At 50.7% G+C, this 13,284-nt stretch overlaps 1 protein-coding gene across 5 annotated transcripts in view; it reads left to right on the forward strand.

Moving 5' to 3' along the window:
• Positions 1 to 346: 346 nt before the first annotated feature.
• The window catches only part of acsf3 (acyl-CoA synthetase family member 3), a 183,886-nt gene continuing 170,948 nt past the window's right edge, over positions 347 to 13,284 (forward strand). For 2 of the 5 annotated variants that reach the window (XM_041190756.1, XM_041190760.1), the window contains exons 1-4: positions 347 to 447; positions 3,429 to 3,560; positions 4,021 to 4,793; positions 12,893 to 13,048. In XM_041190756.1, coding sequence (XP_041046690.1) covers positions 3,446 to 3,560; positions 4,021 to 4,793; positions 12,893 to 13,048 — 1,044 coding nt within the window. In that variant the 5' untranslated portion in view covers positions 347 to 447; positions 3,429 to 3,445. Of the gene's footprint in view, positions 448 to 3,428; positions 3,621 to 4,020; positions 4,794 to 12,892; positions 13,049 to 13,284 lie in introns of those variants that run through there. The other 3 variants (XM_041190759.1, XM_041190758.1, XM_041190757.1) reach the window with 3 other exon arrangements.

A 13,284-nucleotide genomic window follows, 5' to 3' on the forward strand; every position in this document is an offset into this window, starting at 1 on the left:
TCCTGTGATGGAAAAGGAATGGAGTGAGGGAGAAGAGCAACGAATCCCCAGCCAAAAGCTGCAATGAGGAGTAAGACAGGTTTATCACTGGGTTCGCACAGCTGCACCATGACAGGCCCAGGCCACGGCTTCCTGTGACAAGATGCTGTACTCCTGACAATAGCGCCCACCGGCCCCGCCCCCCACGCCTCGGCCCCGCCCCCCCACTCTGGCCCCGTCCCTCACTCTCCGGCCCCGCCCCCCCACTCTGGCCCCGTCCCTCACTCTCCGGCCCCGCCCCCTCATTCTCCGGCCCCGCTCCACACACTCCGGCCCCGCCTCCCGCTCTCCAGCCGCGCCCCCTCATTCTCCGGCCCCGCCCCCACCGCACCGCCAGGACCGTTTCTTCGGTAACTTGTTCCGCCCGGACTCAGCGTCGCCGTCACTTCCTGTCCGTTGGAGTCTGAGGTAAGATCATGATGAGAAATTTTAGAAACAAACCACAGGAAAAAGGGGAATGGAGGGGCCGGGGGAGGAATGGGGCTTGTGTGGGGTGGGTTCTGTAGAGGGGCGATAGGGGGGGGGCAGGGAGGGAGGGGACAGGGGTGTGGTGTGATGAGGCCGGGGTTGGGGGCAGGGGGTGTTGTGAGGCGGGGGTGGGGGGGTGTGAGGTGGGGGGTGTGAGGCAGGGTTGGGGGAATGGGGTGTGGTGTGATGAGGCCGGGGTTGGGGGCAGGGGGGTTGTGAGGCAGGGGTGGGGGTGTTGTGAGGCGGGGGTGGGGGTGTTGTGAGGCGGGGGTGGGGGGGTGTGAGGTGGGGGGTGTGAGGCAGGGGTGGGGGAATGGGGTGTGGTGTGATGAGGCCAGGGTTGGGGGCAGGGGGGGTGTGAGGCGCGGGTGTGAGGTGGGGGGTGTGAGGCAGGGGTGGGGGAATGGGGTGTGGTGTGATGAGGCCGGGGTTGGGGGCAGGGGGGGTGTGAGGCAGGGGTGGGGGTGTTGTGAGGCGGGGGGTGGGGGTGTTGTGAGGCGGGGGTGGGGGGGGTGTGAGGTGGGGGGTGTGAGGCAGGGGTGGGGGAATGGGGTGTGGTGTGATGAGGCCAGGGTTGGGGGCAGGGGGGGTGTGAGGCGCGGGTGTGAGGTGGGGGGTGTGAGGCAGGGGTGGGGGAATGGGGTGTGGTGTGATGAGGCCGGGGTTGGGGGCAGGGGGGGTGTGAGGCGGGGGTGTGAGGTGGGGGGTGTGAGGCAGGGGTGGGGGAATGGGGTGTGGTGTGATGAGGCCGGGGTTGGGGGCAGGGGGGTTGTGAGGCAGGGGTGGGGGGGTATGAGGTGGGGGTTGTGAGGCAGGGGTGGGGGTGTGAGGTGGGGGGTGTGAGGCAGGGGTGGGGGAATGGGGTGTGGTGTGATGAGGCCGGGGTTGGGGGCAGGGGGGTTGTGAGGCAGGGGTGGGGGGGTATGAGGTGGGGGTTGTGAGGCAGGGGTGGGGGTGTTGTGAGGCGGGGGTGGGGGGGTGTGAGGTGGGGGGTGTGAGGCAGGGGTGGGGGAATGGGGTGTGGTGTGATGAGGCCGGGGTTGGGGGCAGGGGGGGTGTGAGGCGGGGGTGGGGGGGTGTGAGGTGGGGGGTGTGAGGCAGGGGTGGGGGAATGGGATGTGGTGTGATGAGGCTGGGGTTGGGGGCAGGGGGGGTGTGAGGTGGGGGGTGTGAGGTGGGGGGTGTGAGGCAGGGGTGGGGGAATGGGGTGTGGTGTGATGAGGCCGGGGTTGGGGGCAGGGGGGTTGTGAGGCGGGGGTGGGGGGGTGTGAGGTGGGGGATGTGAGGCAGGGGTGGGGGAATGGGGTGTGGTGTGATGAGGCTGGGGTTGGGGGCCGGGGGGGTGTGAGGCGGGGGTGTGAGGTGGGGGGTGTGAGGCAGGGGTGGGGGAATGGGGTGTGGTGTGATGAGGCCAGGGTTGGGGGCAGGGGGGGTGTGAGGCGCGGGTGTGAGGTGGGGGGTGTGAGGCAGGGGTGGGGGAATGGGGTGTGGTGTGATGAGGCCGGGGTTGGGGGCAGGGGGGGTGTGAGGTGGGGGGTGTGAGGCAGGGGTGGGGGAATGGGGTGTGGTGTGATGAGGCCAGGGTTGGGGGCAGGGGGGGTGTGAGGCGCGGGTGTGAGGTGGGGGGTGTGAGGCAGGGGTGGGGGAATGGGGTGTGGTGTGATGAGGCCGGGGTTGGGGGCAGGGGGGGTGTGAGGCGGGGGTGTGAGGTGGGGGGTGTGAGGCAGGGGTGGGGGAATGGGGTGTGGTGTGATGAGGCCGGGGTTGGGGGCAGGGGGGGTGTGAGGCAGGGGTGGGGGAATGGGGTGTGGTGTGATGAGGCCGGGGTTGGGGGCAGGGGGGTTGTGAGGCGGGGGTTGGGGGGTGTGAGGTGGGGGGTGTGAGGCAGGGGTGGGGGAATGGGGTGTGGTGTGATGAGGCCGGGGTTGGGGGCAGGGGGGGTGTGAGGCGGGGGTGTGAGGTGGGGGGTGTGAGGCAGGGGTGGGGGAATGGGGTGTGGTGTGATGAGGCCGGGGTTGGGGGCAGGGGGGTTGTGAGGCGGGGGTGGGGGTGTTGTGAGGCGGGGGTGGGGGGGTGTGAGGTGGGGGGTGTGAGGCAGGGGTGGGGGAATGGGGTGTGGTGTGATGAGGCCGGTGTTGGGGGCAGGGGGGTTGTGAGGCAGGGGTGGGGGGGTGTGAGGTGGGGGGTGTGAGGCAGGGGTGGGGGAATGGGGTGTGGTGTGATGAGGCCGGGGTTGGGGGCAGGGGGGTTGTGAGGTAGGGGTGGGGGGGTGTGAGGTGGGGGGTGTGAGGCAGGGGTGGGGGAATGGGGTGTGGTGTGATGAGGCCGGTGTTGGGGGCAGGGGGGTTGTGAGGCAGGGGTGGGGGGGTATGAGGTGGGGGGTGTGAGGCAGGGGTGGGGGAATGGGGTGTGGTGTGATGAGGCCGGGGTTGGGGGCAGGGGGGGTGTGAGGTGGGGGATGTGAGGCAGGGGTGGGGGAATGGGGTGTGGTGTGATGAGGCCGGGGTTGGGGGCAAGGGGGTTGTGAGGCAGGGGTGGGGGGGTGTGAGGTGGGGGGTGTGAGGCAGGGGTGGGGGAATGGGGTGTGGTGTGATGAGGCCGGGGTTGGGGGCAGGGGGGTTGTGAGGCGGGGGTGGGGGGTGTGAGGCAGGGGTGGGGGAATGGGGTGTGGTGTGATGAGGCCGGGGTTGGGGGCAGGGGGGTTGTGAGGCGGGGGTGGGGGGTGTGAGGTGGGGGGTGTGAGGCAGGGGTGGGGGAATGGGGTGTGGTGTGATGAGGCCGGGGTTGGGGGCAGGGGGGTTGTGAGGCGGGGGTGGGGGAATGGGGTGTGAGGTGGGGGTGTGAGCTGGGGGATGAGGAGGGGAAGGAAGGGGTGGGGGTGTGACCAGGGGAGGGGATGTGACCTGTGCTTTGTTTCCCAGGTGAGGGGTTGTTGTGGATGGGAACATTACATTACCTGGGAGGATTCGGAGCATCCAGGTCAGCTGTTATGAGTGAGATGCTGCAACAAGGATCCTGCCTTGCACCAGCCGACTGTACAAAGTGGTCCAATTGTATGTAGCTGTGCTGCTTTCAGAGCCTGATGTGTTGTGAATGTCTCCCTGGCTTGACAGGTTAAGTGTACATATGAACATATGAATTAGGAGCAGGAGGAGGCCACTCGGCCCCTCAAACCTGCTCCGCCATTTAATAAGATCATGGCTGATCTGTTTGTAACCTTAACTCCATGTTCCTGCTTACCTCAATAAGCTTGTCCAAGTACATTTGAGTTAAGACCCTAAATGAGCTAGACTGTGAGACAAGACTTTGATCCTTTGAAGCGTAGTTCTTGGCTGTTAAGGAACAGCACCTGAGTCAGCGTGCCGTCCAGCCCCCAAAAGAAGAGCTCTTCATCTCTTGCCACCCCCCACCCCAAGTAGATTTAAATTCATAGTTCAAAGGTGAACAGACTGATTCAAGTTCCCATCTATTGATTTGCTTGGAAATCTGACTGTTCCCTTTTCTCTAAATCAGCAGAAAGAGAAAGTCATCCAAGACAACTGAACAGACAGCTGAGGATCATGAGTTGTCGAATGCTCTCGAGTTTCCTGAGATATGCTGCTGGATCAGTTTTTCATCACTATGCCTGTTGCTGGGGCCAATGGACATGTGCTGTCAGGAGTAAAGCCTTGCAGAAAAACCTGAGTACAACAACACCCTTATTCATAAAAACAGAACAAGTTTTCACCAGAGCTGGAAATTTTGCAGACAGACTTGCAATTGTAGATGATAATGGTCATTACACATACAGAGACCTGTACCAATACAGCCTGGGCCTTTCGAGGAAGATTCAAAGTGCTTTGGGATGTTTTGATGGCGACATCAAGGAGCAAAGAATTTCAATCCTGTGTCCGAATGATGTGTCGTACGTCGTTGCCCAGTGGGCCTCTTGGATGAGTGGCGGGGTGGTAGTGCCCCTGTGTAGAAATCATCCGGTACCAGAGCTCGAATATGTTGTTCAAGATTCTCAGAGCTCATTAATCATTGTGGAGAAGAATTATGTAGAACTGGTGACACCAGTCGCTGACAGACTTGGTGTGAAATGCCTTTTGATACGAGGTTACAATCTGTCCCAAGAATCTTCTCCTGATACTGAACAACTGGAGAGAGAAGCTGCTGCTCCTGTGCCAGATGCCAGTTATGTTGTCACAGACTGGAGGGACAGAGGAGCCATGATACTGTACACAAGTGGGACAACAGGGCGTCCCAAAGGAGTCCTCACCACCCATGGCATACTGTGCAGTCAGGTGACTTCCTTCCTATGCTGCTTTCCCTCTTGGTTTGAGCTGGTTACTGGCCATGACGTTCACATGTGATTCACTGGACTTGCTATTCATCCCGCCAGGACAGGAGGGAGACAGTGAAAGTGCATAAAAAAAGGAATGTGACCCCCAACCCGCCGTGTGCACAGCTGTTACTGATATCACGGCAGAGAGTTCCGATCCCTCCGAGTGCCTGAGAGGGGAGGCATTTCATTAACATCTTTAATTCAGCCCCCCACCCCCCCGCAATACAATGGAGAGCCTGTTTTTAATTTAACAGTTGCTGTGTGGGATTGCCAGGTGTCGAGAAACCCAGCAGTGAAAGGGAAATGAGAGCTGCCAGCTCTTTGGGAATCAGGAGGCCTCCCCTTTGTTGATTGCAGCCTCACTTTTCCCCTTGCCATGATCCCTAATACAAGGACAATTTAGGGTGGACAATAAATGTTGGCCTAGCCAGCGACACCCACACCCCATGAATGAATAAAAAAAATCTCCCAGGCCCTAATGCCCTCTGTCACCAAGCTCCAATAGTGTCCCATCCCCATTGATTGCTGGGCACCATCCCGAGGGAAGCCTGTCAGTGTGGTCAGTTACTGATCTGGAAACGGAAGGGAAATGTAAATGAGGTCCTGCTGTTAACTTTGACAAAATCTTTACATTTCCTGCTTTGCCACGTTTTTTGTCCATTTTGGCCTTTCCTGAACCTCCTGCTTCTCCATAAATTTTGGGGCTAATATGTGTCTGCTAAAACATCATGGCACCAGCAGCTCACTCGCTATTGTCCGTTATTCGATATATTAAACCCCCCCCCCCCCCCCCCCCCCCCCCCCCCCCCCCCACCACCAACCCCTCAATTTGATTCCAGCCAGTAACTCATTCTGTAGCATCTGTAACTCTACATACAAACTCCCTGAACCCCTCAGTTATTTTCCAGTGTGTAACTCCTTCCTGGGTATCTGTTGTTCTATGTATAAACTCCCAAACCCCACGATTAGATTCCAGCTGTAACTCACCCCCAGTCCTCCAACGTTCACGACATTGTGAATCCTCTCGTCATTTTTCTGTCCTTGTTGCTGCTGGTGATGTCACACCTTGAGGACACCACATCAGACCCTCCAGTCCAGAGAGAAGGAAGTGTGAATCTTTGCACCACTTATGTTTTTAAGATTAAGAGGTTGTGAGCTTTCAAATGTCTGTGTTGTACATTGCCTGAGATGACAACCAAGTAACGATCTCACTGATCATGTGGAGAGCAGATCAGACAGTTAACGTCAGGTTAACCCTGGGGGTCTCATTAATATTCCCACATTAACCATGCTCCTGAAAGCAATGTTTCAGGTGAATAGTCACAGCTCAGAGCCCTAACAGAAGCTGACTGCATAATGGAACATCTAATAGAGTCAACAGAAACACATTGCATATTATAGAGGGAGAAATAATAGTTGAAAGCAAACTCTACACACAAGCCATTGTTACACATGCTGTGTAGACGTGTTAGTATCGTAGACTTTGTGTACATGAGCCGGTATTACAGACAATGTGTACACAGGCTGGTAGCACAAAGACCGTGTACACAAGTCAGTAGTGCAGAAACTGTGTACATGCAAACTGGTATCACAGAGAATTTTAAAAATTCAGTCATAGGATGGGCATCACTGGCTAGGCCAGCATTTATTGCCCATCCCTAATTTCCCTTGTTCAGAGGGCATTTTAAGAGTCAACCACATTGCTGTGTGCCTGGAGTCACATGTAGGCCACACCAGGTAAGGGTGGCACATTTCCTCCCCTAAAGGGGCATTAGTGAACAATCGGCAATGATTTCATGGTCATCATCACACTATTAACTCCAGATTTTTATTGGATTCAATTTTCTGATTTGAACCTGGGCCCCCAGAGAATTACCCTGATTCTCGGGAAAACTGGTCCAGTGATTATACCGCTATGCCACCACCTCCCCTTGTGTACACGGGCTGATATTACAGAAACTGTATCACAGAGACTGTGTATATGAGATAGTATTAAGGACACTGTGTACACAAGTCAGTATTGCAGAGGCATAGGAAATAGGGGAGGAGTAGGTCATTCATCCCCTTGAGCCATATAAATACTGTGGCTACAAGAGCAGGTCAGAGGCTAGGAATTGTGCCACGAATAACTCACTTCCTGACTCCCCAAAGCCTGTCCACCTACAAGGCACAAGTCAGGAGTGTGATGGAATACTCCCCCCTTGCCTGGATGAGTGCAGCTCCAACAATGCTCAAGAAGCTTGACACCATCCAGGACAAAGCAGCTCAATTGATTGGCACCACATCTACAAACCTCCATCACCGACGCACAGTAGCAGCAGTGTGTACCATCTACAAGATGCACTGCGGGAATTCACCAAGGCTCCTTCGACAGCACCTTCCAAATCCACAACCATTATAATCTAGACAGACGAGGGCAGCAAATAGATGGGAACACCACCACCTGGAAGTTCCCCTCCAAGTCACTCACCATCCTCACTTGGAAATATATCGCCGTTCCTTCACTGTCACTGAGTCAAAATCCTGGAACTCCCTCCCTAACAGCACTGTGGGTGTACCTACAGCACATGGACTACAGCGGTTCAAGAAGGCAATTCACCACCATCTTCTCAAGGGCAACTAAGGATGGGCAATAAATGCTGGCACTGCCAGCGATGTCCATATCCCGTGAATGAATAACAGAAGAAATGTTGGTGGCAGTTGTCTATAGGCCCCCAAACAGTAATGGAGATGTAATGGAATGCATTAAGCAGGAAATTAGAGACGCAATAAGGGTACAACTGTAATCATGGGTGACTTTAACCTACATGTAGATTGGATAAACCAAACTAGCAATAATACGGTGGAGGAGGATTTCCTGGAGTGTGTACATGATGGCTTTTTAAACCAATACATAGAGGAACCAACTAGAGAGCAGGCTGTCCTAGACTGGGTATTATGCAATGAGGAAGGATTAATTAATAATCTTGTTGTGCGGGGCCCCTTGGGGAAGAGCGACCATAAGATGATGGAATTGTTCGTTAGGTTGGAGAGTGAAGAAGTTGAACCCAAAACTAGGGTCCTGAATCTTACTAAAGGGAACTATGAGCGTATGAGGCGTGAGTTGGCAATGATGGATAGGGGAACCTTACTAAAAGGATAGGCAATGGCTAATATTTAAGGAACGTATGCATGAATTACAACAATAATTCATTCCTGTCTGGCGCAAAAATAAAATCGCAAAGGTGGCTCAACCATGGATTACAAAAGAAACTAGGGATAGTATTAGATCCAAAGAGGAGACATATAAAATTGCCAGATAAAGCAACAAGCCTGAGGATTGGGAGCAATTTAAAATTCAGTAAAAGTGGACATAAATATTGATCAAGAAGGGGAAAATGGAGTTTGAGAGTAAACTTTCAAGGAACCTGAAAACTGACTAAAAGCTTCTATAAATATGTGAAGAGAAAATGATTAGCGAAGACAAGCGTAGGTCCCTTACAGTCAGAAATGGACGAAATTATAATGATGAACAAAGAAATGGCAGAAGAATTGAGGACATATTTTGGTTCTATCTTCACAGAAGAGGACACAAATAATTTCCCAGAAATGTTAGGGAACCAGGGGTCTAGTGAGAAAGAGGAATTGAAGAAAATCAGTATGAGTAAAAAAAATGGTGCTAGAGAAATTAATGGGGTTAAAGGCTGAAAAATCCCCAGGGCCTAATTATCTACATCCCAGGGTACTAAAGGAAGTGGCCCTGGAAATATTGGATGAATTTGTGGTCATCTTCCAAAATTCTATGGACTCTGGAGCAGTTCCTACAGTTGGAGGGTGGCAAATGTAACCCCACTATTTAAAAAAGGAGGGACAGAAAAAACAGAGAATTACAGATCAGTCAGCAATTACACATCAGTAGTGGGGAAAATGCTAGAGTTTGTTATAAAAGGCGTGGTAACAGAACACTTGGAAAGCATTAACGGGATTAGACAAAGTCAGCATGGCTTTATGAAAGGGAAATCATGTTTAACTAATCTACTGGACTTTTTTTGAGGATGTAACTAATAGATAAGGGAGAACCAGTGGATGTGGTGTATTTGGATTTCAATAAGGCTTTTGAAAAGGTCCCACACAAGAGGCTAATAGGCAAAATCAAAGCACATGGGACTGGGGATAATAAATTGGCATGGATTGAGAATTGGATGGCAGACTGGAAACAGAGAGTGGGAATAAATGGGTCTTTTTCCAGGTGGCAGGCAATGACTAGTGGGGTACTGCAGGGATCAGTGCTTGGGTCTCAGCTATTCATCACAATATATATAAATGACTTGGATGAGGGAACCAATATTTCGAAGTTTGCTGATGACACAAAACTGGGCTGGTGAGGAGGATGCAAGGAGGCTTCAGGGCAATTTAGACAAATTGTGTATGTGGGCAAACACATGGCAGATGCAGCATAACATGGATAAATGTCAAGTTATACACTTTGGTGTGAAGAACAGAAAGGCAAAAGGCAGAGTATTATTTAAATGGTGATATATTGGAAAATGTGGATGTACAAAGGGATCTGAGTGCCCTTGTTCACCAATGAAAGTAAACAGGCAGGTGCAGCCAGCAATTAGGAAGGCAAATGGGATGTTGGCCTTCATTGCAAGAGGATTTGAGTTCAGAAATAGGGATGTCTTACTGCAGTTATACAGGGCCTTGGTGAGACCACACCTGGAGCATTGCATGCAGTTTTGGTCTCCCTACTTCAGAAAGCTTATAGTAATCATAGAGGGAGTGCAGCAAAGGTTCACTAGGCTGATACTAGGGATGGCAGGACTGTCGTATGAGGAGGGTTTGGTTCGACTGGGCCTGTATTCACTAGAGTTTAGAAGAATGAGAGGGGATCTGATTGAAACTTATAAAATTCTAACAGGGCTGGACAGACTGGATGCAGGGAGGATGTTTCCCCTGGTTGGAGAGTCTAGAACCAGGGGCCACAGTCTCAGGATACGGGGCAGGCCATTTAGGACTGAGATGAGGAAAAATTTCTTCACTCAGAGGGTGGTAAACCTGTGGAATTCTCTACCACAGAAGGCTGTGGAGGCCGGGTCACTGAGTATATTCAAGAAAGAAATTGATAAATTTTTGGATATTAGGGGCATCAAGGGGTACGGAGAGAAAGCAGGAATATGGCATTGAGATAGGGGATCAGCCATGGTCATATTGAATGGCGGAGCAGGCTCGAAGGGCCGAATGGCCTACTCCTGCTCCTAGTTTTTAAGTGTTTCAATATATTGTTCTGGAAAACCACCTCGGATACACTGCAGGAATTCGTCCTCCACACTATTAGTGCTAATTGGGTCTACCCAGTCTATATGTAGATTCAAGCCCCCAGTGATTACTGTATTAAATAGATTTTTCTTTTTCTCTCCTTTTTCCATTATTTTTAAATATTTTTAAATCTTTTATGCTCCCCCCACCCCCACTAGAGCTATACCTTGAGTGCCCTACCATCCATTCTTAATTAGCACATTCGTTTAGATAATATCACCAACTTCGACACCTATGTGTTCTTTTGTTCTGCCGTCTGTGACATCTTTTGATGATCTGCTTCTATCACTGCTTTTGCCTACAACCACACCACCCCCCTCCACTTCTCTCCCCCCACCCAACCCCACCGCTACCACCACCTTAAACCAGCTTATATTTCAACCCTTCCTGGGATTCACCTAGTTCTGTCGAAGGGTCATGAGGACTCGAAACATCAACTCTTTTCTTCTCCGCCGATGCTGCCAGACCTGCTGAGTTTTTCCAGGTAATTCTGTTTTTGTACTGTATTACCCTTGTTAAATGCGCCTCTCATTTCCTGATTTATACCGTGCCCCACATTACCTATAAACAACTCCTACCAAAGTTTGCTGCCGTTTGCTGTTTCTTAGCTCCACCCAAACAGATTCTCTATTTTAATCTTTCAATCTAATATCCTCTCTCACTCATGTGACCTGTCCACCAGCCAGTATTACAGACACTGAGTACATGCAATTAGGAAAGCTGATAGAATGTTATCGCTTATTGTGAGGGGAATTGCTTACAAAAGTATGGAGGTTGTGCTTTAGTTATAAAGGGCACTGGTGAGACCACATCTGAAGTACTCTATACAATTTTGGTCTCCATATTTAAGGAAGGATGTAAATGCGTTCGAAGCAGTTCAGAGGAGGTTTACTAGATTAATACTAGGAATGGGCAGGTTGTCTTATGAGGAAAGGCTGGGCAGGTTAGGCTCGTATCCAGTGGAGTCTGGAAGAATAAGAAGCGACTTGATTGAAACATATTAGATTCTAAGAGGTCTTGACAGATTGAACGTGGAGAGGATGTTTCCTCTTGTGGAAGAATCTAGCATTATGGTTTAAAAATAAGGGGTTACTCATTTAAGACAGATGAGGAGAAGTGTTTTCTCTCAGGTTCATGAGTGTGTTAAGAATGTTTGTTTAACATTCTGAACGCTGTTCCTGCCGACTCCATTCCTAATCCCTGGCAAACAATCTGAGATGAAGTTCAATACAGAGGTGTGAGGTGATGCATTTTGGTCGGAAGAATGCGGGCAGACAATATAAAGTAAGGGGTGAAATTTTGAAGGGGGTGCAGGAGCAGAAAGACTTGGGTGTATTTATGTATAGATCATTGAAGGCGGCAGGACAGGTGGAGAGAGCAGTTAATAAAGCATATAGTATCCTGGGCTTTATAAATAGGGGCATAGAGTACAAGAGCAGGGAGGTTATCCTGAATTTATATAAGACACTCTTTAGACTTCAACTGGAATATTCTGTACAGTTCTGGGCACCGTATTATAGGAAGGATGTGAACATATTGGAGAGAGTGCAGAAGAGGTTTACAAGAATAGTTCCAGGGAGAGAAACTTCAGTTATGAAGATAGATTTGGAAAGGTTGGGACTGTTCTCCTTGGAGAGAAGTAGGCTGAGAGGAGATTTGATAGAGATGATCAAAATCATGAGGGGGCGGGACAGAGTAGATAGGGAGAAGCTGTTCCCACTCATAAAAGGATCAAGAATGAGAGGGCATGGATTTAAAGTGATTTGTAAAAGAGGCAAGTGTGATGTGAGATACTTTCACACAACGAGTGGGTCAGGCCTGGAATGTGCTGCCTGGAAGTGTGATGGAGGCAGCTTCAATTGAGGCATTCAAGAGGATATTAGATGATTATTTGAATAGAAACAATGTGCAAGGGACGGGGAAAAGGCAGGGCAATGGCACTAGGTTATAATACTTATTTGGAGAGCCAGTGCAGACATGATGGGCTGAATGGCCTCCTTCTGTGCTGTTAAGATCCTGTGATTGAAGCAGTCTGTTTGCAACCTTGGTCTCACTTTTGATCCTATAATGAGCTTCTGACCTCATATTTGTGCCAACATTAAGACTGCCTGTTCCACTTCTGTAACATTGCTTGATTTTTTTCCTCAGCTCATCTGCTGAAACCCTCATTCATGCCTTTGTTAGTGTTAGGCTCAACTGTTCCAATACTCTCCTCGGGGGTCACCCACATTCTACCCTCTGTAAACTTGAGATAGACCAAAACTCTGCTGTCCTTGCCTTGACTCACAGCTACTCCCATTCCCCTATCACCCCTGTGTTTGCTGACCTACATTTACTCCTAATCAAGCAACGTCTTGACTTTAAAATTCAAACCCTTATTTTCAAATCCCTCAATGGGCTTTACCGCTCCTTAACCCCACAACCCTCTGAGATTTCTGCGATCCTCTAATTCTAGCCCTTTGTGCATTCCGACTTATAATTGCACCATCGTTGATGGCCGTACCTTCAGTTGTGTCAGCCCTAAGCTCTGGCATTCCCTCCCTATACCTCTCCGTTTCTCCTTCAAGACACATCTTAAAAACTATCTCTTTGATCAAGCTTTTGGTCATCTGCCCTAATATCTCCTTATGTGCTTGGTGCCATACTTTGTTTTATAATGTTCTCATGAAGTGCCTTGGAAAACAATAAAGGTGCTACATAAATATAAGTTATTTTCGCTGTGTTGCGTAGCACCAACTGTGTAAATTTATCTATCTACAGGTGACCAGCCTGGTGAAACAATGGGAATGGAGCAGGGATGATGTGATTCTCCACGTTCTACCACTACATCACCTCCACGGAGTTCTCAATAAACTGCTGTGCCCCCTCTGGGTGGGGGCTACCTGCGTGATGCACCCAGAATTCAATGCCAAACGGGTAAGTTGGGAACAACAGGAGCACAATTCTAAAAGAGTGAAATGTGATGCATGTTGGTTTAAAGAATTCTATAATTGTATTCACTAATGGCTAAAAAACAAAGATTGCTTCTGTAATCTACTTTCCTGGATCATGTCAAATGGAACCAACTACCTTGGAATAATTAACAGTGCATTCTATATTGTACAGTATACCGTGAAGGTTCAGTCTGTATTTCTGACTTTATATTGTTCAGT

The sequence above is a fragment of the Carcharodon carcharias genome, chromosome 7, assembly GCF_017639515.1.
Source record: "Carcharodon carcharias isolate sCarCar2 chromosome 7, sCarCar2.pri, whole genome shotgun sequence".
NCBI classification, from domain to species: Eukaryota; Metazoa; Chordata; class Chondrichthyes; order Lamniformes; family Lamnidae; genus Carcharodon; species Carcharodon carcharias.